This window comes from Thamnophis sirtalis, unplaced genomic scaffold, assembly GCF_051295495.1.
Source record: "Thamnophis sirtalis isolate CommonGarterSnake01/CBP01778 unplaced genomic scaffold, rThaSir2_p1.2 scaffold_3, whole genome shotgun sequence".
Taxonomy (NCBI): Eukaryota; Metazoa; Chordata; class Lepidosauria; order Squamata; family Natricidae; genus Thamnophis; species Thamnophis sirtalis.
The window spans coordinates 168,569,003-168,593,286 of record NW_028261383.1 but is presented as its reverse complement, the minus strand read 5'-3'; the positions used below and the strand labels follow the sequence as shown (position 1 = coordinate 168,593,286).

General features: G+C 44.4%; 2 protein-coding genes and 1 non-coding gene across 3 annotated transcripts; 2 read left to right on the top strand and 1 right to left on the bottom strand.

The window, feature by feature from the left end:
- Nucleotides 1-219: 219 nt before the first annotated feature.
- Nucleotides 220-17,092, bottom strand: IDH3G (isocitrate dehydrogenase (NAD(+)) 3 non-catalytic subunit gamma). The gene is made up of 14 exons (XM_087710855.1): nucleotides 16,939-17,092; nucleotides 14,206-14,247; nucleotides 13,432-13,443; nucleotides 12,140-12,237; nucleotides 11,893-12,005; nucleotides 10,930-10,990; nucleotides 10,090-10,222; nucleotides 8,884-9,017; nucleotides 8,128-8,230; nucleotides 7,186-7,332; nucleotides 3,817-3,911; nucleotides 3,365-3,425; nucleotides 1,993-2,088; nucleotides 220-425 (listed from the first exon to the last, which is right to left on the bottom strand). The coding sequence occupies exons 1-14, from the start codon at nucleotides 17,005-17,007 to the stop codon at nucleotides 423-425; spliced, it is 1,167 nt and encodes a 388-aa protein (XP_087566981.1). The 5' UTR covers nucleotides 17,008-17,092; the 3' UTR covers nucleotides 220-422.
- A 934-nt stretch (nucleotides 17,093-18,026) lies between these two features.
- RPL10 (ribosomal protein L10) lies at nucleotides 18,027-24,262 on the top strand. The gene is made up of 7 exons (XM_014076295.2): nucleotides 18,027-18,045; nucleotides 18,164-18,196; nucleotides 20,147-20,205; nucleotides 20,469-20,576; nucleotides 20,661-20,799; nucleotides 21,145-21,307; nucleotides 24,032-24,262. The coding sequence occupies exons 2-7, from the start codon at nucleotides 18,174-18,176 to the stop codon at nucleotides 24,185-24,187; spliced, it is 648 nt and encodes a 215-aa protein (XP_013931770.2). The 5' UTR covers nucleotides 18,027-18,045; nucleotides 18,164-18,173; the 3' UTR covers nucleotides 24,188-24,262.
- On the top strand, nucleotides 20,864-20,997 carry LOC148048357 (small nucleolar RNA SNORA70). Its single transcript, XR_015696210.1, has one exon. It is a non-coding gene; the product is annotated as a small nucleolar RNA SNORA70 (small nucleolar RNA).
- Nucleotides 24,263-24,284: the final 22 nt, after the last annotated feature.

The window sequence follows — 24,284 nt, the reverse complement described above, 5'->3', positions numbered from 1 at the left end:
CAACATTCATAGATTCAAAAATAACAGCAGCAATGCCATTTTTCCAATGTTTCTCACATCATTCCCCGTTCTTAACTGAATAGCCAGTCCTGGTTCTGGCTACTGTTCTCCGGACCTTGCTTTTCAGGATACTTCAGCATTCGTTTTATTTCAAGTCACTCCATTTTATTTTTATTGTTACGATTTTCTGTCAACCTGACTAAAAACAAGAGTCCAGAAAACCTCTCTGTTTACCTTTATTATCTCCAGTTCAGGGAGCTGGGTGAGAAACATTAACTTACGCGCTATATACAGGAGGAGGATACTTGAATAGTTCGAAATGAAAAGGTCTGTACCATTCGTAAGAGTTGCTCCTTTGTTTTTACTGAAGGAAAAGAATGGGTGTCTGCTGTAGCTGGGGCAGCTTCGGCCTTCAGCGTCATTTACTATTTAAACAAAAAGCAAATGTAATATTATTATTAGATAGTGTCTTTCAGTACAGAATCAGGCTATGTTGCTAAATTGCTACACTGCAAAAAACCAAAAATCTAGGGCCAGGCAAGTGACATTTCAATCTGATCTTACCTACAATGACCTCTTCTAAATTGTGGCACGACAAAACTGCGCTTGTCAAAATAGCGGTGATAAAACCGCGTCGCTAAAGCCGCGACGTCATCACCGTGCGTCATCACCGCCGCGACAACAGCACGGCAACAGAAGGGCGCTTTAAAACAGCGCGGCGGCAGAAAGCCGATTTAAATTAAGGTAAGGGTTAGGATTAGGTTTAGGGGTTAGGGTTAGGTTTAGGGTGCTGAGTGCTTCGGAAGCGTGGCACGACAAAACCGCGGTCCACTAAAGCGCGCCTGATTAAAGTGCGTACTTGACGTCATCAGCAGCGCGACAAATACGACCGCGGAGAAAAAAGGGCGCTTTAAAAAGCGCTTTTAAAGCAAGCCAATTCACGTAAAGGTAAGGGTTAGCGTTAGGTTTAGGGTTACGTTAAGCGTTAGGGTTAGGTTAAGGGTTAGCGTTAGGTTTAGCGTTAGGTTAAGGGTTAGGTTTGGGGGGGGTAGGGTAAAGTTTTCGCGTTAATTTTAACTTTACCGCTCACAGCGTGATGTTTTCGTCGCGCTGTGATGACATCAGGTATGCGCTTTCGGTGAGCGCGCTTTAGTCTACCGCGGTTTTGTGGTGGAACCCTTCGGAAGGTGCGGATTTGCCCTCCGCCCTTATGTCAGCGCGGTAAGGTCGCATTTGCTTTAGCGATTCGGACGGCGCGGATTAGCACTTGCGCTTATGTCTCCGCGGATAAGGGCTTCGCGGTATTGTGGTGGAACCCTTCTAAATGATATCTTGGCTTTTATTATGGGCAAACCAATTTAAAAAGAAAATCTAGAATATTTTTTCCCATCTGGCATCCTCCCATTGACTTGGACCAGTCCCCAAACTTTCTCCCATAGAAAATTGATGGGTATTAAACTTACGTGACCAATGCCATATTGGAAAAGGGCTACAACCCTCTGTTGCGTATTATCCCTTTCCCCCTTTGCTTTACAAATAATCCTCGGCTTGAGTTGTTACAATCTTTTCTGCCGTCTTTGTTAAGCAAATTATGACAATGATTGAACCAATCTGGCTTACACCCCACCCCCGACTTTGCCTGTTGGAAGCCCCCTGGGAAGGCCATCAACAGTGATCATGTGACCTTGGGGATGCTGCAATCATCGTAAATACACAAGTTTTCAAGTGCTCAAATTTTGATCACGATGACGACAGGGAGACTGCAATGGACATGAGAAGGTGAATCAGAAATGCCGTTTTTTTGAGCACCCTCATAACTTGGCTTGTTAAACAAATGGTCACAAGTCAAGGACTGCCTGTACATCTAATTCCTACTAAAAATAAATGCAGCTGTGCCCATGGATCTGGCATGCCCTGTAGCCCAAGCATGCAATTAATTCACTGCAACCAGCCCCAGCCCCCCAATCTGAAAACTTCCTTCTATTCTCTTACCTGTGCCAGGTGAGACTTAGGCTGGGTCATCTGCTTCATAATTGATTGAACGGCTGCTGAGGTGGTGCCCTGGCCCCCAATATCTGGCGTGTGGGTCTAAAGAGAAGAAAATACAGAACTGCACTAAGCCAGCCTCACTCTCAACTGCACTGCAGCAATAGATGTCCCACCATTAGTTGAAGTGCTGAACATCTGGCCTTTTGCAACTAAGCAGGGGTGGCATAAGTGAGGATCTTACCAAGTTAAATACAATTAAACTTTTATGCAGAAAATGAAATGTTATGGTGAGGGTACTGCAATACTCTTGTCAACTCCTAGGGTAAATTCAAATGTATAAAGAATGAGTTTATCTGACATGCGCCCATCATTAACCTTAAGCACAGTAAACCCAAGATGGGAGGGGGAACCCTTCCGTAGGTTTTGGGGGTGCTCCCCCTCCGACCTGGAGAATTGGGCAGGGCAAACTTCTCTCCATTTGAATTTACATTCTTTTCTTATTTTGACTTTCTGTTGTACCCAATGGGATCAGTGTGAATTACATCATTGACAGCTGGGACGTTTGATGTACAGCCCCATAACTTTGCAGAGGAAGTCAAGAAACAGAGACTGGGACACCCTGTGTATCCCATAGCTGTTTCTGGTATTTTATTTTATTTTATTCCTCTCCAACGTCAAAATTCCATTATTGGAGAAGGACCAGTTGCAATTCTTTCCATTGTTGCAGATTAAAGCCTTTTTAGGATAGTTTTCACTCTCTATTCTTGGAGATCATCACAAAAAAAGATGGCTCTATAATACTATGTAAATATCCTAACAATCCAGCTTTCTACTCATAAAAATGGTTCATCTTTCGTCTGTGTGTGTGTGTGTGTGTCCATGTGTGTGTACCTCAAAGTCAGTGTTAACTTCTGGCAACTGTGAATAACTCCCAGCAGTTTTCCTGGCAAGATTTCAGAAGTGTTTTGCCACTGCCTGCCTCTTAAGGCTGGGAGAGAGTGATTGGCCCAAGGTCACCCACTACACCGAACTGGCTTTCATCTACAATACATCTGTTTTAGTTGAGCTCTTCTGTGAATTTCTCCCTAGGCAAATATTAAGAGCAACTTTGCTCCATTTTGGAATAGGAAAACATCTTGCTTCTACTCTCTCCAGCATGTTGTGTAATACAGTATTTTATTATGGCAATACACCCAAATAGATTCCATCCAGTATCAAGAAATTCATTTCCACTTTTCCAAGAGATTCTAAGGACACTCGTGGTCCCTAAAGTCTAACTAACTAGATCTTTTTTTAAATTAAAAAAAAACCACCCTTTATTACTTCCCATTAGCTTGATCAAAGACAGTCCAGGATCAGAATAAGAGCAACTCACTTCCGCGTCATCCATGGCGGTTAGGACTGCCTTGCGGATCACGGACGCGTAGCTGTGCAATCTGCAATGGATGAGAGATCTTTCTTAAGAACAGCAGCCCAAACCAGCCTCTTTTTCCCCATCCCCAATATAGCAATAGCAGTTAGACTTATATACCGCTTCATGGGGCTTTCAGCCCTCTCTAAGCGGTTTACAATGTCAGCATATCACCCCCACAGTCTGGGTCCTCATTTCACCCACCTCGGAAGGATGGAAGGCTGAGTCAACCTTGAGCCGGTGAGATTTGAACAGCCGAACTGCAGTCAGCTGAAGCAGCCTAACCACTGCGCCACCTCGGCTCTATATGATGGCAGCTGCTTCTAGGGATTGTTCGTTCATTTCAATCCCAACTTTCCCTTTTGGGAGCCCCTTCAGTATATTCTGAGCCTTCATTTAACCCTCCGGCCACCTACCTGAGGTGATCCAGCATCATACAGCTGGCAAGGAGTGTTGCCGTGGGGTTCGCAATGTTCTTGCCTGCGATGCTTTTGCCGGTATTGCGTGTGGCCTGTGGAGAAATGGGGAGATAAAAAGGAAAACCTAAGGGACGATTCCAGTAATATCCCAAGACGTCCTCAACCTTTTGGGTGCTACGTCCCACAATAATTGTAGGGGGTCGTTCTTGACTTATAACCACAATTGGGACAAGAATTTCTGTTGCTAATCAAGGTAATTAAAGAGATTGTGCATGATTTTACGAACTTTTTTTTTTTTTGCTGCAGTTGTCAAGTAAATCGTCATTAAGTACCGTATTTTTCGCTCCGTTAAGACATATCCCCCCCCCCAAAAAAAAGTGGGTGGAAATGTCTGCGCGGCTTATGGAGTGAATACGGGAGACGGGCAGCAGCCGTGAACAGCGGCAGCAATCCCCGCTGCCTGGAACAGCTGGTTGGCAGTATTCTGTGTGGCCGACCAACCGCCGAACAGGTGCTCAGCGGCGAAGGCTCCAGCGTTCCCGGAGGAGGCAGCAGAGACAGAGGAGAAAGCAACGGCAGCGTTTCTAGTCAACCAGCCCACTGATCAGCGGGGCTATGGGATCCGGGATCCAGTTGTCGCTCAGCTGACCAGTGGTGGGTGCAAATGGAGCGGAGCCTGACAAGCCACTCATTGGTGGGATTCAAATAAGTTAACAGCCGGTTCTCTGCCCTAATGACCATCTTGGTAGGTGGGGCTCGGTGGTCATGTGACTGGGTGGGCTTGGCCAACTCAAGGTCACTCAGGTCGATGGGCGCTTCGCCTTAGCTGTTACAATGGTAATAAGGGTTAACTGAGATCCGGACCCTTACGACCCTCCCAGCCTTCCGCAAAGCCACCAAGTCCTGGCTGTTCCAGCAGGCTGGGGGGAGCTGAGAAGCATCTACCTCCACGGAAATTGTGAATGTTGGTTTTGTTTTTAATATGTTGTCTTTGTCTCGTTTCCCCCCTTTCCCTTGTCTTTTGTGAGCCACCCGGAGTCCTCCGGGAGTGGGCGGCATACAAGACAAATAAATAAACAAACAAACAAATAAATAAATAAATAAATAAATAACTGGAGAGGCAGTTTCTGTAAGCAGGGCAATAAAGATGAGGCTAGAAACAACACCAGAATGTTTCCTTCCTTACAGGATTAGCCCTGTAAAGTGGAAAAAAACAAAAGGATAATCGGTTCTCTGAGCTACTTAGAAAGTTACCAACCAGTTCTCCCAAATAGGTGCGAACTGGCTGAATCCCACCACTGAAGCTACTGCTGGGGCTGCAATAACATGCTGAAGCTAACCAGGCTGTTTGCTGTTTGCTGCAAGGATGCTAGCTGGACGTACAGAACTGCAGAATTCTCTCTGGGAGGCAGAGACAGATTTTTTTTTTCTAGTTTTCCTCCCCTAAACCTAGGTCCGTCTTATGGTCAGGAGCATCTTATGGAGCGAAAAATACAGCTTCCACAATTGACTTGGCTTGTCAGAAGCTGGCTGGCTGCCAATTACCTGACCTCAGAATGCAGCGACATTATAAATACATGCCAGCCGTCAAGCGCACAAAAATGATCACAACTGGGGATGCTGCGACAATCGTTAAGCGCAAGGCATTTTTTTTCAGCACCATTGTAACTCTGGAGCGTGGCATGACAAAACCGCGCTCGACTAAAGCGTGCCCGATTAAACCGCATCACTGACGTCATCAACAGGGCGACAACAGCGAGTGCAGAGAAAGAAGGGCGCTTTAAATAGCGCTTTGAAAGCAAGCCGATTCAACTTAAGGTAAGGGTTAGCTTTAGGGTTAGCTTTAGGGTTAGGTTTAGGTTAAGGGTTAGGGTTAGGGTTAGGTTTAGGTTTAGGTTTAGGTTAAGGGTTAGGGTTAGGGTAGGGGTTAGGATTAGGTTTAGGGTTAGGTTTAGGGTTAGGTTTAGGGTTAGGTTAAGGGTTAGGGTTAGGGTAGGGGTTAGGATTAGGTTTAGGGTTAGGGTTAGGTTTAGGGTTAGGTTTAGGGAGGTTAGGTTTAGGTTTAGGGGTTAATTTTAGGTTTAACGTTTACAGCGTGTGTCTGTCTCCGCGCTGTTGTTGCCCTGTGATGACGTCAGCTATGCGGTTTCGTCGAGCGCCCTTTAGTCGAACGCGGTTTTGTGGTGGAACCACTCTGGAGGATTGCTTAACAAATGGCTGTAAGCTGAGAACTATCTGTATCAAAGAACCTGGGTCCTGCCATGACAGAAATAAAAGAAGACCCCCCTTTTTCCCCCCCAAGGAAGACAGATTTAAGGCATTCTGTCAGGTTAACGGGTTGCGAACAGATAAAAAATTGGAACTCAAATGGTTTAACTAGTCTTTACCAACTCTGATTTACTGCTGATTTTCAGAATTCAAAAGTATTGCGGCAATAGCACTTGAAACAGGTTCTGCTGCTAGGTTTTCAAAGCACAAACTAGTCACTGACATTATTAACCGAAAGGCAAGGCAAGAAGCTGCTGTAAAACCTCTACTGCTTGATAAGCAGCAGTGAGAAGCGAGAGAAATGGAAGAGTGGGCATCTTGCTTCTGGCAGCAGCTTGCAAAGTCGCATGTGAGCGAAACCTACAGGTAGATTAAGTGCAAGAAAGAGAAGGCTTGAGGACTGTGATACTCACTTAAGAGCCGCAGTAGGAAAAATACTATTCTATTGTTCTTTTCCTCTTTACAGCATCAACCAGCAAAGAACCAAACTACCAAAAGAGCCTTTTGCTGCTTGCAGATGCTTGCAAAGCTCGGTCACCTCCAGATGGAGGAAAAGTTCCTCCAGCCTGATCAACCAGGAGGTGTTTGAACCATGTCAATGAGCCTGTATCCCACGTAGGCTCCTCATGCATTTCACCAATGTTATGCCTCCAGTAGTTGGGAAATATTGCAATGGTGGATGGAAAGCAGGGGTGGGTTTCTCACCCCGTTCCAACCGGTTCGGTTGGAACGGGGCCGGCGGCGTCCTTGTGCACGTGCGCGGTGCATGCATGCGTACTAGCATCTGCGTGATGCTCCAGCTGCTCCTGGAGGATCGCACAGGCGCTGTATGCATCCTGCGCATGCGTGGAAGCGCAGAACTCATCGAAACTGGGTAAGGACCATGGGCGGGCGGGCGGGCGGGCGGGTCCTTCACCGTTCCCGGAAGTTACTTACTTCCGGGTTCGGCGACCAACCGGTTCGCAGGGACCGCCGCGAACTGGTTGAAACCCACCACTGATGGAAAGGTATCTTCCCGTTTCCTTACTGTTTATCATGACTGAGTTGTGATTTGGAGAGCCACCCCTCTCAAAAACGTAGCCATCTCACACGCCTTACCGTTTCAAACACTGCATAGTCACGGCCATAATTGGCTCCTGGGACCAGGCCTGGACCGCCAACCAATCCTGCGCAGACATTGTTGACAATATTGCCATAGAGGTTAGGCATAACCATGACGTCAAACTGCTGTGGGCGGGAAACCAGCTGGGGATTCAAAAAAAAAGCAGTGAGTTATCCCAGTATTCATAATATGCTTTTTTCTCTCTCTCTTACCCATCCCTGAGGAGACATGGGGTGATTTCTCTGCATCTAAACTGAAAGTATGCATAAAGACCTATAATTAAAATCATTTCTGTCCACCATATAAAAAGGGCAAATCCTAATCAAGAAATATGATTACAGATTGCTAAATTCAGTCCCACGAACTTCGAAGCAGACTCAATGAATCTGCCTGGAAACCTGGAAAACTCCTGTTACTTAGGTTCAACCACAAAACCGCGCCCGACTAAACCGCGTCCGACTAAACTGCGTCACTGACGTCATCAACAGGGCGACAACAGCGTGGAGACAGAAGCACGCTGTAATCCCTAAACCTAAAATTAACCCCTAAACCTAAACCTAACCCCCCTAAACCTAATCGTAAACCTAACCCTAACCCTAAACCTAACCCTTAACCTAACCCTAAACCTAAACCTAAACCTAACCTTTAACCTAACCCTAAACCTAACCCTAACCCTTAACCTAACCCTTACCTTAAGTTGAATCGGCTTGCTTTCAAAGCGCTATTTAAAGCGCCCTTCTTTCTTCGCGCTGGCTGTTGTCGTCCTGTTGACGTCAGTGACGCGGTTTAATCGGGCGCAGCTTAGTCGGGCACGGTTTTAACGGGTCACGGTTACTTAAATTAATCTAAGGAACAACATGGCCCAACGGCCTTACTCAGCGTAAAGCAGCTTCCTACCGCCGCAGCTGGACCTGAAAACTAAACCAACATGACGGTACCTGCATGGTGGTATTGTCAACAATCATGCTCTCAAAGGTGATGTTTGGGTAGCCGGATGCCACCTCTTTGCAACACTGCAGGAACAAACCGTCACCCAGTTTCCTTTAGGGGAGGAAAAGAGGAACAAGTGAGCCACAGCAAATGGTTGGTCTCCAGCAAAAACAACAGAGGCAATGAGAGCTTCAGAAAAAGAGTTAAGAAGGTTTGTGGAGCAAGAGAAAACACAAAGAGAAAAGGCCAGACTCTCCACCCCACAGCACAAGAAAATAGCTATCCTAAACCTGAAGAGTCTATATGGGGAAAGTAGAGGTACCATATCTGACAGTACTTGCCCCAGAGCCTGGTTACTATTAGCAATAGCAATAGCAATAGCAGTTAGACTTATATACCGCTTCATAGGGCTTTCAGCCCTCTCTAAGCAGTTTACAGAGTCAGCATATTGCCCCCAACAATCCAGGTCCTCATTTTACCCACCTCGGAAGGATAGAAGGCCGAGTCAATCCTGAGCCGGTGAGATTTGAACAGCTGAACTGCTGAACTGCAGTCAGCTGAAGTAGCCTGCAGTGCTGCATTTAACCACTGCGCCACCTCGGCTCTATTAGGCTACAGAACATACAATTCACACCTCGCACTAAGCCACAATGTTTGTGATGGGTTATATAAAGTCAGCCCACTATGGTTTATTCAACAAATCAGTTAACCCAATTAAGGACTGCTGTGCTGTGTCAACTCGGTTCTTAATCTTCCAAACTTACATAATATTGGCCTTGTGGACAGCTGTCACTTTCTTACGACCAGCTTCGTGTGCCAACCTGAAAGCATATTCAGCAATGCGCAGCGACTTGGTCTTTGTGATGATCTTGAGGCTCTCCACCACGCCAGAGACACTCTGTGGAAAGGGCATGATCAGTGCTCCTGGGTTCCACCACTGGCCATGCGCAAGCAGGCCCTGGTGTCGACAGGGCAAGAAAACTCAAATCCAGACTTAAGAGAACCATTTCATACAAGATCTTGGCTTGTGATTTCCCTTATACCTATACAATCTTTGCAAGTACCTTGTCTTGCCTTAAAGGTAGAAAAAGATAACATAGTAGGATAAGTCTCTGGACTGCCAACAAACAGCTCCTAATAAAGAAGACTCTCAGTCCACGAGTTTCTGACTCTGCAGGCTGACCTTTGCCATGCCAACATCGTAAAGACACTTAGTTCTACAGTCTTCTGTTCTGACCACCCCTCGGCCCACACCAAAGCACTCCGAGCCAAAGATACTTTACGGAATTTATTCACAGACAGACAGGTCATTGGCAGCAAACCAGCAGATAAGCCTTGGCAGCAATCTAGCACAGACAAGCCTTGGCAGCACTCCAGCCTGCCAAGCTAACACTACAGTTCTCCAACATTAGTTAATGCGTTGACTTCTGCAAAAGGGGCGTTTGCACAAGCATTCCTTTTACAGTCTGGAGAGGAGCCTAATTACCACCAGCTGAGTGCAATTACCTCCTGTAACTGCGTAACTGTTCTTTACGCCTATTAGCTCTCCGGTGCCGGGCATTTAGGAACAACTCCCTTGGCTCCTCCCCACTGCTGACGTCAGGATCACACTCCCTTGTCTCCTCCCCACTGGTCCAAGGCTCAGGCGCCTCCTGGTGGCCAATCAGCCTCTCTGCACCCTGCTTGGAGTCTGAACTCTGTCCAGGGTCCTCCACATCCTCCAAAGCCGACTCATAGGGCCCCTCGCTGTCAGAGTCTGGTGGCAGCTCCAACGGCTCCTGTTGGGCCACAACAGTCTTCCATACAGCACTATCACCATTCCCTTACCTTCCTCAGTGCAGCAAAGCCAACAAATATACAATTGTAGGACAGAGATTTAAACCGCCCCCCCCCCATGCAAATGGGGTTGAGGCTAGCAGCAAATGTGGAAAGAAAAACGAACACCGTGAGCTTCCTGTATAAAAGAGCACCTCATGTTCTAGGCTGCTGTATTCTCCCTCTGTGTTCTCCCGGACAATGAGGATGTCGATGTCCTGGTGCCTGGTTGCCACACCTCGAAGGCTCTTGCAATGAATCACATTGGCAAAGAGATCCAAAGTAGTACTGTGGAAATAGAAAAGGCAAGCTCGCACAGTGGAGAGTCACTGCTTTTCAGCTGCTTAAGAAAGCACCAGGAGAAATGCAGCCTGCAAAGAAAACAGGCTATGTCCCTCTTCTTCAATCTAGCTGATCAGCCTTGCATCCCAACCTGAACATGCTATTGGTATTGGTATTGTATTATTTGTATGCCGCCCTTCTCCGGGAGGACTCAGGGCGGCGAACAATTCAAAGGGGAAAAAAGGGGGAACATAAAAGACAAAATACAAATAATAAAAGTAAACAACAGTCGCACAACCATACATGTCGAGAGGGGAAGGAACTCATCACCCCCAGGCCTGCCGGCAAAGCCAGGTTTTGACGGCTTTTCGGAAGGCCTGGAGAGAGGTGAGGGTCCGAATCCCTGCGGGGAGTTCATTCCAGAGGGCCGGAGCTGCCACAGAGAAGGCCCTCCCCCGGGTAATAGCCAGGTGGCATTGGCTGGTAGATGGCACCCGGAGGAGGCCAACCCTGTGAGATCTAATGGGTCTGTGGGAGGTAATTGGCAGCTATCAGGACCGCTGCTTCTGGCTGTCTAATTCTAGACCTCTGACAGACTTCTGTTGCTATTGGAGCAACAGATATGCCTGTCTGTCTGCCTGAAAGAGAACGTTTGTGCAGGTCTGGCTTAACTAGTTCCAAAACAGTCATTTTAAGTTGACGTTTTGTCTTACCGCAATATGTTGTTCCGGGACTTGTGGGAAGGTGGCAGGTTATGGTTTGTCTCGATGTTTCCTATAAAGATCAGGAAAAGAAAATGAATAAAAGGCTCTGGCTTTTTGAGCAACAAACGTAAGTTACCGAGAAACGCACTCCAAGAAATGCATTTATAGAATCGCTTCTTGGTGTTTACACCTTTTTAAGAAATGATTTAAAAACTCTTCCAATTAGATTTGGAGACCACAGTGATTCTTTATTCCCACTGTAAGATTCAGGGCACCGGAGGAGATACTGTTTCCACCTCTATTTCAAACTCCATTAACTTCTCATATCTCAGCAATACAATTCTGTTGTGGCCCAGCAGGAGCCGTTGGAGCTGCCACCAGACTCCGACAGTGAGGGGCCCTATGAGTCGGCTCTGGAGGATGTGGAGGACCCTGGACAGGGTTCCGACTCAGAGCAGGGCACAGAGAGGCTGGTTGGCCACCAGGAGGCTCCTGAGCCTTGGATCAGTGGGGAGGAGACAAGGGAGAGTGATCCGGACGTCAGCAGTGAGTTGTTCCTGGATGCCCAGCACCGAAGAGCTGATAGGCGTCAGGAACAGTTGCCCAGTTACAGGAGATAATTACACTCAGCTGGTGGTCATTAGGCTCCTCTCAAGACTATAAGAGGAACGCTTGTGCACACGCCCCGTTGCAGGAGTCAACGCATTGACTAAAAGTTGGAGAACTGTGGTGTTAGCTTGGCAGGCAGGATTGCTGCCAAGGCTTGTCTGTGCTGGTTTGCTGCCAAGGACCTGCCTGTCTTTTAATAAATTCCTTAAAATATCTTTGGCTCGGTGTGCTTTGGTGTGGGACGAGGGGGGCTCAGAACACAATTCTATCTCTGTACTCTATAAACACTGGCTTTTTTCCATTTTTGTGTTTTAGCCCTTCCAACTCCAAGATTATCTATGTGGGACAAAAGACCACCATTACCTTTGAGAGCCACACGGTTACGGCGGATAGCCATGATAGCATTTTGTATGTCAATTTCAGATGCCGCGGAGCTCACAAGAACTTCCTCAAAGTCCACAGGGACACAAGCATGCCTATGGCAGAGAAAGAGAGAAATCTGGGCCAAACATTCCAGAGAAAATGGAAACCTCCAGCATTAGCAGGGTGAATGATCAGAGTTAGGCTGACTTTGTTTTAGGCACAGCTCCAGAAAAGAAAGAAACCATACCGGAACAATTCTCTGACATGAAGCATGAGCTCTGGCCCAATCCCATCTCCTGGGATCATGGTCACAGTATGGCGACCTCCATACTTGGCTGGGGGAGGCTACAAAGAGAGAGAAAGAGAGAGAGAAGGGATGATTTCAAGCAATCCAATCGTTCATAGTCTTCTCAAAGAATCTGCATGATTGAGCATCATCATCATTATCAATCCATCAAAAAAAAGGGGGGTTAATCAAAGCTTTTCCTGTGGTTATCCATTGCAGAGGGGACGGACCAGTGGTGGGATTCAGCCAGTTCGCACCTATTTGTGAGAACCGGTTGGTAATTTTCTAAGTAGCTCAGAGAACCGATTGGTGGAAGAAATCTCCTTTTGTTTTTTTCCACTTTACAGGGCTAATCCTGTAAGGAAGGCAGGAAGGAAACATTCTGGTGTTGTTTCTAGCCTAATCTTTATTGACCTGCTTACAGAAACTGCCTCTCCGGTTAACCCTTATTCCGTTGTAACAGCTAAGGCGATGCGCCCATCGACCTGAGTGACCTTGAGTTGGCCACGCCCACCCAGTCACATGACCACCAAGCCCCACCTACCCAGATGGTCATTAGGACAGAGAACCGGTTGTTAAATTATTTGAATCTCACCACTGGGACGGACAGACAATTCAATGGGACAAAGAAGCTTGTGCACTATCTGGTACTCTGGACAGAGCAGGATATGCTTGAGAGATGAAGTATGAGACAGGTTTGGGCTTTGAAAAGGAATCAGACCAGAAACAAGGAATGGTATAATCTGTTTAGAGTTAGCCTAGCAAAGAGGAGTTAAAGCTCAAATGAAAGATGACACTAACTTTTTTTAAAAAGTTTATCTTAGAATATCTTTGTTAAAGATTTACACTCTGTACTGGTTCTGGGAAGTCGGGAGGGGGGGGAGGTTGGGGGGGTTGTTTGGGGAGGAGGAGGGAGGTAAATATTTGTAAAAGTTTTTTTTTCAAAATTTTCAATTAAAAAAAGAAAAAAAAGGAATCGGACGCAATCTCTGTGCCATATTTGGATTCCTAGGAGTAACCCACATAGAAAAGCATAGGAAAAGATTTTTGACAATGGACCTCTGCCATCAGGTCTGAACCAGCAACAGCATTTTTAATAAAAATATAAAATTAACCATTTCCTTTGTCCAGGATTTTCCAGGATAGGGATTTACAATTCTCTTAGATATTCAGCAACTAAAGGAGACAGCCTTTAGCCCTTGGCCAGTTCTTTTAATTTTTCCATGTAAAGATGAGGTAGAAAAATTACTTACAATACTCTGTTGCTGTAGATGATGTGACAGGAACAGCCCAAGGTGGAAGAGAGAGAAAAGAAAAATGCCTACTTTAATATTGGAAAATGTAAAATTAAGCATCATAGCAACTGTGAATCATTTTGCTACTATCATTTTTGCATTACCTTTCCAAAACAGTCTCTCTCCTAAGTAAAAACATTATAAAATATATTCATAAAATACTGAATTCAGACAAAAGCATTTACAATTTTATGTCCTAAAATAAACCATAACAAACCGCAGGGTTTTATTTCAGGAAGCAATATCACTCGGGATTGCAGAGATATCCAAGTTTCATTCAAAGACAAAAGGGACCATGAAAGATTGACTTTAAGTGAAAAAAGAATTAAATAAGCACCTTTAAAAAAAATGAAAGATTGGGAAAATCTTTTAGAGTATTGTTCATTATTTGTTCTTGCTAATTAATTTAGCTATCATATTACATGACTGGGCAATTTGAGAAAGGTTCCTACTATACATATTCCTAATGCCTAACAGTTCTAAAAAAAACCTCTAAAATATTGAATATGTAGTTTTTAACTTTGAAAGAGGAGGAGGATTTTCATTCAATATTGAAAACCACATTCCTTATGGTCCAGTGCAACATGATATTTACACAGGTCCCAGCCTGACCATCTAAAACAATTGCTATGGAACCTGTTCCAACATATTGGGGAATGCTGTAACATGGAATAGAGTATGGTTTTTCACAACAAAATCTTTCTACGGTAAAGATGCATAAATTATACATACTGATGCAATATTTCTGCGACTGCCATCTGTTATAGCCTGCACCTGGGAGACAAACAGAAGTAAGAGCATAGGTAAGAGAACACATTTGAGAATCTAGAAGTCTGTGATTCTTAAGAGGGAAACAAGATCTGAATATATTCACACCAGTGATTTACAGAAAATCAAATTGGGACAACCAGAACAATCACACATACTTTGTTCAAATTCAAATTACACAAAAACGTTTAAGGATGCAATTCTAAACTTGAACATAGTTCCATTAATAGGATTTACCCACAAGCTAACAGGAATAATTTGACATTGGCCCTAAGCCTGTTGCTGAAACCTCACCCCACTGATAATAGTGAGAAGTAAAATGAAATGAACAGCCATTCCTGCAGAGAATTCTCTTTCTATTGCAACAACACTGCTAGCAAACCAGTGGTTTTTAAGCACTGTTGAGTACAGATAGTCCTCAATTTAAAACTACAATCTAGCCCAATTTTTTTTTTTACTAAGCAAGACAGTTAAGTGATTTTTGCCCCATTTTAAGACTTTTCTTTTGTTAAGTGAATGACTGCAGTTGATAAATTAGTAATCCAGTTGTTCATTGAACCTGACTTCCCCATTGATTTTGCTTGTTAGAAGGTCACAAAAGGTGATCACATGACCCAGGGACACTGTAACCATCATAAATATCAGTCCGTTGCCCAGTGCCTGAAGTTTAATCGTGTGACCGTGCAGATGCTGTAATGGTTGTTAAGGGTGAAAAATGCTCATAAATCATTTTTCAGTGCTGCTGTAATTTTGAACAGTCACTAAATGAACTGTAGTTAAGTCAAGGACATAATTACACCCAACAGCCCCATGTAACAGAGCAAATGGTGAGAAACACTTGGGGCTAATTTTCTACCTCTTCTTTACATTTTTGCTATACAGTCAGAAAAGTCAGGCAGTAGGAAAAGGAGTGGATGCCCTCCAGTGACGTGCAGTGAGGTTTATGGCTGGTGAGGCAAAAAGAAAAAGAGAGGCTTTTAGCCAACCCCGACGCTATGTCCGACATAGAGGCGGGGCGGCCAAAAACTGCCCCGACACAGAGAAAGAAAGCTGGCGGGCTGCCCTCCCTGCCTCTCCTATCCCCTTCCCTCTCAGTGAAGAAACAAACAAACACACAAACACACAAATTACTTACAATTACTTACAAATTACATTAATTTTGAATTCCTCCCCCTCCCTCCGACCCACATACCTTTTCCAGCTGTTTCACAATCACAGAGGATTTCAACTCTGCTCTTGCCTGCCATCATGAAAATGTAAAAATGTAAAAGGAAAAAGGCAAGAGCTGCTGAGGTCAGACTGGGTTAGCTGCTGCCAGAGTCCCCAATGGGTGACTCTGCTTAACTGTTTAAAAAAGCCTCTAAAAAAACGCCCTCTACAGGAGGAGGCAAGAGAACCACGTGCCTCATCTACATAAGGATTTTTTCAGCTTTTAACCCTTGCTTAACTCTGCTCGAGTGATCATAAAAGTCAGACTAAATGAGGCACGTGGTTCTCCCGCCTCCTCCTGTAGAGGGCACTTTTTTAGAGGCTTTTTTAAACAGTAAAGCAGAGTCATCCATTGGGGACTCTGGCAGCAACTACCTCAGCCTTTTTCCTTTTACATTTTTTCTTCTTTTCATGATGACAGTGGTGAGGCTCTGCCTCCCCTGACTGCACGTCACTGATGCCCTCTGTTTTGTATGACAGAACGGAAGAAGGTTATGTGGAAAAGCTTCTGCATAAAGTATGCAAATACAGGTAAATATATTCTAAATTCTTTGTGATGGCACTCAAGGTATAAAAATGCTTGTCAATAACAGCTACAACTTCCCCCTCCGCCCCCACTTATTTCTAGGTTTTCAAAACCAAAGCACAGAGAAATTAATTAGAGATTATTATTAACCAGATCATTGCTTCCAATATGAAAAATAAAATAGGATACTGTTCAGATGTTTTACAGCAACATATCATTTAAAAGAGCAGGGAGTTCTCAATGACTTTGAGCAGCTGGGTGCAAAAATAGCCAGAATCAATTTCATCTATCTCTAATAAATCAGCAAGGCCTTCTCTACAACTATCCAGGGTTTACCAATAACAAATGGCTTTTTTTTCATTTAAATTAAATTAAATGAAGAAAATGAAGAAATCTTAGGTTTAGGTTTAGGTTTCTTGGATTTATATGCCGCCCTTCTCCCAAGGACTCAGGGCGGCGTACAACATTAAAAGAAACACATAATACAAAAGTTAAAAAGAAATCTTGGGCAAGTTGCAGTTAAATTCTGTTCTCAAACAGAATTCTAGTTCCAGAACCTGTTCTCAAGAAGCACCTCCTTTATTTAAAGACCTTTTTTTCCCACCTGGGAAAAAAAAAATCTGAATCCGTTTTTTTGCAAACCAACCAACTTGAATTGCACACGTTGTCTTCGCCATCCAATTTTGCAAAATAACTTAGGTTTATTCCACTTGTCCAATCAAAGAGCAATTAATTCCATCCACTCCATCTAAATCGCCTCTTTGGGAAATGCCCCTAACAAGACCTCCGACCAATGCAAAAGCCTCTTTCTCCGTTTGCACCGCCTATCAGGCTCACCCCAACCAATCAGAAAAGTCGCAGCCGGTTTCCCCCCATTTCCCCCTTGAACAAACCGAAGGGTCCTTATTTCATTTCGCATCCCGTAAACTCGAGGTTAAAACCGTATTTAATAAACCTCTCACCGATCGAGGTACCAGCAGAGTCGGCCTCCAAAGCTGCCTAGTTGTGGTCAAAACCACCGAAACTGCCATCCTTCAGTCTCCTTCGGAGAGACCAGCACGGAGTGTATAAGACGAGGCAGGCACCGCGAGATTTAAGATAAAATCCCGCGCGAGTGATCGCGCGAACCTTATCCTCCATATGTGTGTGAGGGGGGGGGAAGACTCTATGGTCTTTGCGACCATAGAGCTAGAAATATTTCCCCTTATATTCTTATTCAATTGCGAATTGACTTTTTCATTCCTATTACAGTATTCTGGAATATGGCCGTTGACGTTATATGGTTATTATTGGAAACCGCTTGGAATCATTTGAATATGGCGAGATAAAACTGCGGTAGTACAATGTGTTTCTCACTTCCAATGGGATGCAAAATTATTACTGTTGCGCTGGTTTTATGCAAACATGCATAGAAGTTACGTCTTTTTGTAGTTAAGTGGAGAGATGAGTTAATCACGACTGTAAAAGCCTCAACAGCTTGAATTGTTGCTGCAAAATTCCAATAAAATTGTTTGCACCCAAATTATTTTTAAAAGCCAATTACACAATCTTGAAATCCCGTATTAAAGGACTTAACCCTTTTTGTATCTTCCTATTGTAGGCACTGAAAAAATAACTTCAAACGAGACTTTAGGAACTACCATTCATTCGAACGTTGTGGGAGAAATAGAATGCCTCCTCGAGCGGCGTCCTGCACTCAGCATTCAATTCAATCTTATTGAAATATTCTATTTAAACGAACTCATTCCTGATGTCTAACGCTCATATTATCAACGTTCAAAATCATGGAATAAAACAACATAAATCTTCCGACTGTATCAAAGGAAACGCCTATTGTGTTGCCACCTTCATAATTCCTCCCCCCCCTCCTCCCGCTTCCCAACAACATAACGCACAACCCCATTTGAGAAGCATTCGCAACTCTATCCCATTTCTCTATGGTGGTGCCCTCTATGGAATCCAGCAATAGGATCCCGTGGGCACTTGTCTATGGTCCTGGGAACATCCTAGAGCGGTGACCTTTATAAGTGGTGCGCAGGCGCGGCCCCACTTTCTTTCCGCTCGGCGAGGTATGTACGCGTGTGATGGCGGTAACGCGGTTGAGGGAAGGGTGAAACTGACTAGGCCCCAGACCGGGTCTCGTTTTGAGCGCCGGGACTGAAATACTTGTACCTCTTTCTCTTTCAGAGCCGCAGTCATGGGCCGCCGACCAGCACGTTGGTGAGTTGGGGAAGCCGGGATCATCCCCGGGATCGAGCAAAGGGAGAGCGTGGCTGGCTTTTTCCTTTTGGAAGAGGCGATGTGCTTCTTCCTGAGGGAGGGAAAAGTGTCACACTTTTTTTTTTAAATTACGGTGTTTTCATTTTAAAAAAATGATTTCTAAATCAAGAAAGAAAAGTTATATATTTTACCATCCCTGTACCATAATTTTCATTTGGTTACCGTTGTTTAAACATGTTTTTTATCTAGAATCATTTATATTAGAAGACACGACTTTTCTTTCTTGATTTAAAATGTACAACATGATTGGAATGAAGTATATGTTAAGGACTGTGGAAGAAACACACGGAATATATTTGTAACCAATCCATACGTGTAACGAAAGATGATTCTTTTTTATTTTTCTTTCTGTTTAATTAAAACAATAAAAAAAATTCTCCAAAAAAAAATGATATCCGAAAGGTTTAACTTCGCAATTTTTACAAGATCCGATAAATATTCTATAAATGCGTCCGTTTTATTAAGATGATAAATACTGGCAAATATATACCATGTGAACAAAAAAAAACCCTTTGCAGGTCCTCCATAGATTTTAAAAGTGGAAAATGGCTCTGAGATTAAGAAACACTGGTCTTAGAGGGAACTTCAGCAGTTGTCTGGGTCCTCCTTTAATCAGCAAATTCCTTCTGGACTTTTTTGAGATTTTAGTATAACTGCAGTATATGGGCTGCAGTGATTTGGACAGTCACTAATGGCAACAAAAATCTTTTTGCAGCCAAGATATGGGATGTCTAAGTAATACTTTTAACCGTGGTTTAGAGAAAAGTCCATAATAAGGACTTTTGCATTACAAAGTCCATAATAAGGAGAAGGAGCTGTTCAGCCCTGCATCTCTCCCCAGTAGTAGTCAGTTGTGAGCAAGATATGAAGGGAATAGTTGTTTCTAATGCTTATCCCTGATTCTGATATGTTAGCAGTACTTGGCATTGCCTTCATAGCATCGATGTGTGATCATTTAGCAACGGTCTAATCTTTTTTTGCAATGTGTACGTAACATGGGTTTAAAAGGTGAGATCATTTAAACTGCAGATCTGATTTACAGCTTCTTTGTAACATACTGGGTTTGGATATGCTTTCGTGGGAGTCAACAGCCTACACCAGGCAGCATTGTTGGTGTTCTCTGATGGGAGGGGTGTTTAGAGAAAGCATTCTAAAATTGGATCCCCCCCCCCCCTTCCAAGGGTGGTTAACTTGAAATCTAAGTGAGCAGGCTCTACAAAATATGCTGTCAGGCTTGCAGGAGTGAAGTGAAGAACATAGCCAGTGTGACATTTAAGAGAAGGCTAAATCCACAAGTTTTATCCACCTGTCAGAACTTTGCCAATCACAGAAACACTGACCGATTAACAGTTTCCCTCTACCATTCAGTGTGACATGTAAGAGTATCAATAGATGGTACTGGATAGCAAATTTCAGGATTATCCATTATTTTACATTTCTAGTCTTTTGCTTCATGATGCAGGGCAGCTTTGAATTGAAGTCGTCACAGAGTAGGTACCAGCAAAAAGAACTTACCTGGAAATAAAGCATAAACTTTCCAGTGGCAAGTGAACAAATTGCCAAGAGGGCTGGAACATTTTGTTCCATTTTGATTAATATAAAAATGCAAGTATGTGCTGCAGGAAGCAGTTCTCTGCTATATCTCTGCCACTTTTCTTCAGATCAATAAATGGCTTTGTACTAGAAGGGTGATATGATATGGTTACCTCTAAAGCCAGTTTCTTGATCTCCCCTGCTGCTCCATTTCAGTAAGATTGATTAATTGGAAATTGTTAAGACCACCCTACTAAAGAATAGCTCTCAATTTGTATTTCACCAAAAGAGGATAGCACCAATTTATTTAAATCAAGGAACTATAGTTTCCTACTCACGACTTTTATTTTTCTCTAGTTATCGATACTGCAAGAATAAGCCTTATCCTAAGTCCCGCTTCTGCAGGGGTGTTCCTGGTAAGTAGAACGTTAACATTTCTTGGATTTAAATAGTATTTAAAAATCTATGTAATAATAATGCATATCTGTAATTTTGGAGAGCCATTTAATATTGATTCTGATCCTTTTCTGGCTAAAAGGACCCAGTTGCCTCATCAAAATATTGGTTCCTAATTTAGTCAGTAATTTCACAATTGATAATATCAGAAATCGATGCTCATTTATTTCAATATGACCTCATAAGAATGTTTATTCCCCCCCCCCCCTTTTTTTTTTTTCAGATCCCAAGATCAGGATATTTGATCTGGGCAGGAAAAAGGCCAAGGTTGATGAGTTCCCACTCTGTGGGCACATGGTGTCAGATGAATATGAGCAATTGTCATCAGAAGGTAAGTAGAAGATAGTACAGCCTATTTGCTTGAATGCTACTGGTTTGTAATCTGCCATATTTATACCTTGTGTTGTTTTTTTAGCTCTAGAAGCTGCTCGTATCTGTGCCAACAAATACATGGTGAAGAGTTGTGGCAAGGACGGTTTTCACATCCGTGTGCGCCTGCACCCCTTCCATGTCATTCGCATCAACAAAATGTTATCATGTGCTGGAGCTGACAGGTGAAGAATGGGTTACAGAACAAGTTTTGGTGTGTCTGGCATGTGTGAAAGTATGAGAATGAAGTTGCAGTCAATTAAGCCGACCAACCACTGTTGCTATCAGCGGCTGGTGTGCACTGTCTGCACACAACAATTCCCTTGGTTGTGTACGTGCTCTGTCGGTTGTACAGAGCACCTTAAGGGACCTTGGGAACATATATTAATCAAGTATAGCAACAAGTAGAATGTGAGCGGTTGGCTTCAGTGTTGAGAAATCACACTAAAAAAGCTTGATTGGTAGTTTGTTGCGGTCACCAGCATCAGTGCAATGTACAAATTGTAAATTATGCTTTGGCTTCTTACTAGGCTCCAGACTGGAATGCGTGGTGCTTTTGGCAAGCCTCAGGGCACTGTGGCCCGTGTCCACATTGGCCAAGTCATCATGTCCATCCGCACCAAGGTGCAAAACAAGGAGCATGTTATTGAAGCGCTGCGCAGAGCCAAATTCAAATTTCCCGGGCGTCAGAAGGTAGGTTTTGTAAATACGTTAAAATATCTCGGTTTGCTTGGGAGATCATGTCACTGCGTTGCAAATCTGATTTGTTAACACTTATGCCTCCATAATCCAAATAGATCTGTCAGTTCCATAAGGGTTCCTTTTTTTTCTTTCCAAACCCATTTGAGTGTTGGAAATAAATCACCTCCTGGACTTGGGCTTCTTATTTGTTGGCAGGATACTTCTGAATAGTGAATACAATTGGAATAAATGGGAGTGCAGAAATAGGGGGAGAAACATAGTGACATTGCCTAAGTCTGGCTGGGGAGTGCAGCGAAAAGTAATGTTCCCAGTGGATCTGTATGGGAGGATGGTAATGTTTCTCAATCTGAGCAAAATTAAGATGTGTGGACTTCAACTCCCAGAGTTCCCCAGCCAGCAGAGGCTTAGATTGCTGACAATTTGGTCCATTGTGTAAACCGCTTATAGAGGGCTACAAAGCACTGTGAAGCGGTATCTAAGTCTAAATGCTATTCATATCCCTCTTTTCTCACCTCTTCTGCTCACATGATCCAGAGCTGGCTGTTTCCAAGTACACAAATACACTGTAGCATTCAGATGAAGTATGTGGGAAACACACATATACCGTGTTTCCCTGAAAATAAGACAGGGTCTTATTATTTTTTGACCCACCAAATATGGCCTTGGGCTTATTGGAGTGGGAGGGATTATTATTTTTCAGGTGCAGGAAGCAGGAAGCCCACCAGGCCCACCCTCTCCGTCCCACCACCTGCTTGCCTGTGGCCACAATGACCCAAGTCCTCCTTGCATCCTGGCATTCACCTGCCCTGCAGGCTGGCCGCGGAACAGCTGACTGTGCTGCTCTGGCCTGGGGGGGGGTGCTCTTCCTGGCAGAATGAACGAACACGCACACACACACACACACACACACACACACACACACACACACTCCAAGGAGCCACATCCCTTCACTAACTTGCTTTCCAGCTCCATTCTCCGCTCCACGTGCAGGACAAGAAAAGTAGACTGTGTGCCTATGGTAAAAAAAATACCAGAAAATACCTTCCAAGTTCTCGCCAAAAAAAAAAAAAAAAGATCTTGCGAAGTTGGAAGTAGTCCCACAAACTATTTTTCTTGCCCTGCACATGGCAGTGGGGAATGGAGCAGGAAAGCAGGTTAGTGGAGGGATGTGGCTGCCTTGGGAGGGGTAGGAGGTTAGGGATCTCTTTCTCACACACACATACACACCATTCTTTCCTTGGGAACTCTGCGCAGAAGCAGCGTCGGATAGAGCATTGGGGGGGGGGGGGTGTCTGCGCTGAGATCCCAAGGAAAGAACAATTGCCAGGAAAAGGGATTTTGCCTCTTATCCTGTTCTGAGCCTGTGCTGAACTTCAGAACAGGGTAAGAGGAAGGAAAATTTCCCCTCCCCATTTTCAAACCATTTGCAAAAATGCCTCATTCCAATCCTGCAATCCTGGAATATGCTGAAGGCTCGGAAGGTTTTTGCAAACCGTTTGAAAATATGGAGGGGGATATTCCTGCCTCTGCCCCTGTTCTGAAGGTCACAGACTGAAAACAGGATAAGAGACCAAATCCTCCCTCCCGCATGCCTTCAATCCTGGATAATGTGAAGGCTTGAGATGTGGCGTTTTTCAAACCTCTTGGAAATGGGGAGGGGGGATTTCGCCTCTTATCCTGTTCTCAGTCTATGCTGACCTTCAGAACAGGGAGAGAGGCAGGAATATCTCCCTCCCCATTTTCAAGCCATTTGCAAAAACGCCCCATTTCGAGCCTTCAGTGTGAATATGCAGGTGAGAAGCGACCTCCTGTAGGCATTAAAATCCATACACTTGGGACATTGGAAGAAGTCCTGCGAGGAGACGCTGCTGCTGAAGTGCAGGAAATCTCCCCCCCCCCCCCCAACCTGCTGATCGTCCTTTCAAAGAGGAGTTTCACCAGGACGAAGAGGTGGCTGAAGGCGGTGTTTGTGTCGCCTTCATCCTGGTGAAACTCCTCTTTGAAAGGACGATCTGCAGGTTGGGGGGGGGGTTTCCTGCACTTCGGCAGCAGCGTCTCTTCGCAGGGCTTCTTCCGATGTTCCAGGTATATTGATTTTTATGCCTTGGATGGAATTGCGAGCTGTGACTGTCACTGTTAGGCAAGGAGGGTGTGAGGCATTTGGGTTGTGTTGCTTGGCCTCCGGCTTCTTTTGCAGCCGCAATTGGCTGAAAAAGCGACTGGTGTTTGCTGGAGGCCGAGGCCTGAGCGGCACCCGCGAATCAGCTGTTCTGTGAATGGAGTGGCCCAGCTGATCTGATTAAGGGGCCAAGAAGCCCTGAGGTGACTGGGGAGGGGAAGGGCTGCCCCCCTGTTCTGGGTAAACCCACCCCTTCACTAGGGCTTATTTTCAGGGGAGGCTTTATATTTTGGCCCACCACATGGCCTTAGTTTCAGGACATGTCAGATTTTCGGGGAAACCCGGTAGTTCAGCACAGAGAAGAAAATAGAGAAGCCTCCTATGTCCACTGCTGATAAAGGGGTTGGGAAGCAATCCAAGAGACATGTTCTCCATTCTTTCCCTGCCTTGTTCGTATGTTATGGTAACGGCCTCTAGATGGAATGAGAATGTAGGCATTTGTGACTCTTTGAAGATAGTTATAGAGGCTGCCTTTTCTGCACAGATTGGATTCCTGGCCATTCTTCTCATTTATTTTCTCTCCTTCCTTTTTCCAGATCCATATTTCTAAGAAATGGGGCTTCACCAAATTCAATGCTGATATGTTTGAGGATATGGTGTCTGAGAAGCGCCTCATCCCTGACGGCTGTGGAGTTAAATACATACCCAACAGGGGTCCTTTAGATAAATGGCGTGCCTTGCATGCAGCATGAGAGTCTGATGTAATTAGAGGACCACTGTGCTAATTTCTTAACAGAAAAGGGCATCAAAATAAAGAGCTCCGTGTACCTACTGTGTGATTGTTACTGT

Bases quoted from the DNA above. Each gene is read 5' to 3' on its own strand.
- IDH3G (XM_087710855.1), bottom strand. From the start codon at position 17,007: ATGGCAGTTTCGGTGGTTTTGACCACAACTAGGCAGCTTTGGAGGCCG. The intron at 12,006-12,139 runs GTATGGTTTCTT...TCTCTGCCATAG, and splicing joins CATGTCAGAGAATTGTTCCG to GCATGCTTGTGTCCCTGTGG. The intron at 10,223-10,929 runs GTAAGACAAAAC...CTATTTCCACAG, and splicing joins TCCCGGAACAACATATTGCG to TACTACTTTGGATCTCTTTG.
- RPL10 (XM_014076295.2), top strand. From the start codon at position 18,174: ATGGGCCGCCGACCAGCACGTTG. The intron at 20,206-20,468 runs GTAAGTAGAACG...TTTTTTTTTCAG, and splicing joins CTTCTGCAGGGGTGTTCCTG to ATCCCAAGATCAGGATATTT. The intron at 21,308-24,031 runs GTAGGTTTTGTA...TCCTTTTTCCAG, and splicing joins AATTTCCCGGGCGTCAGAAG to ATCCATATTTCTAAGAAATG.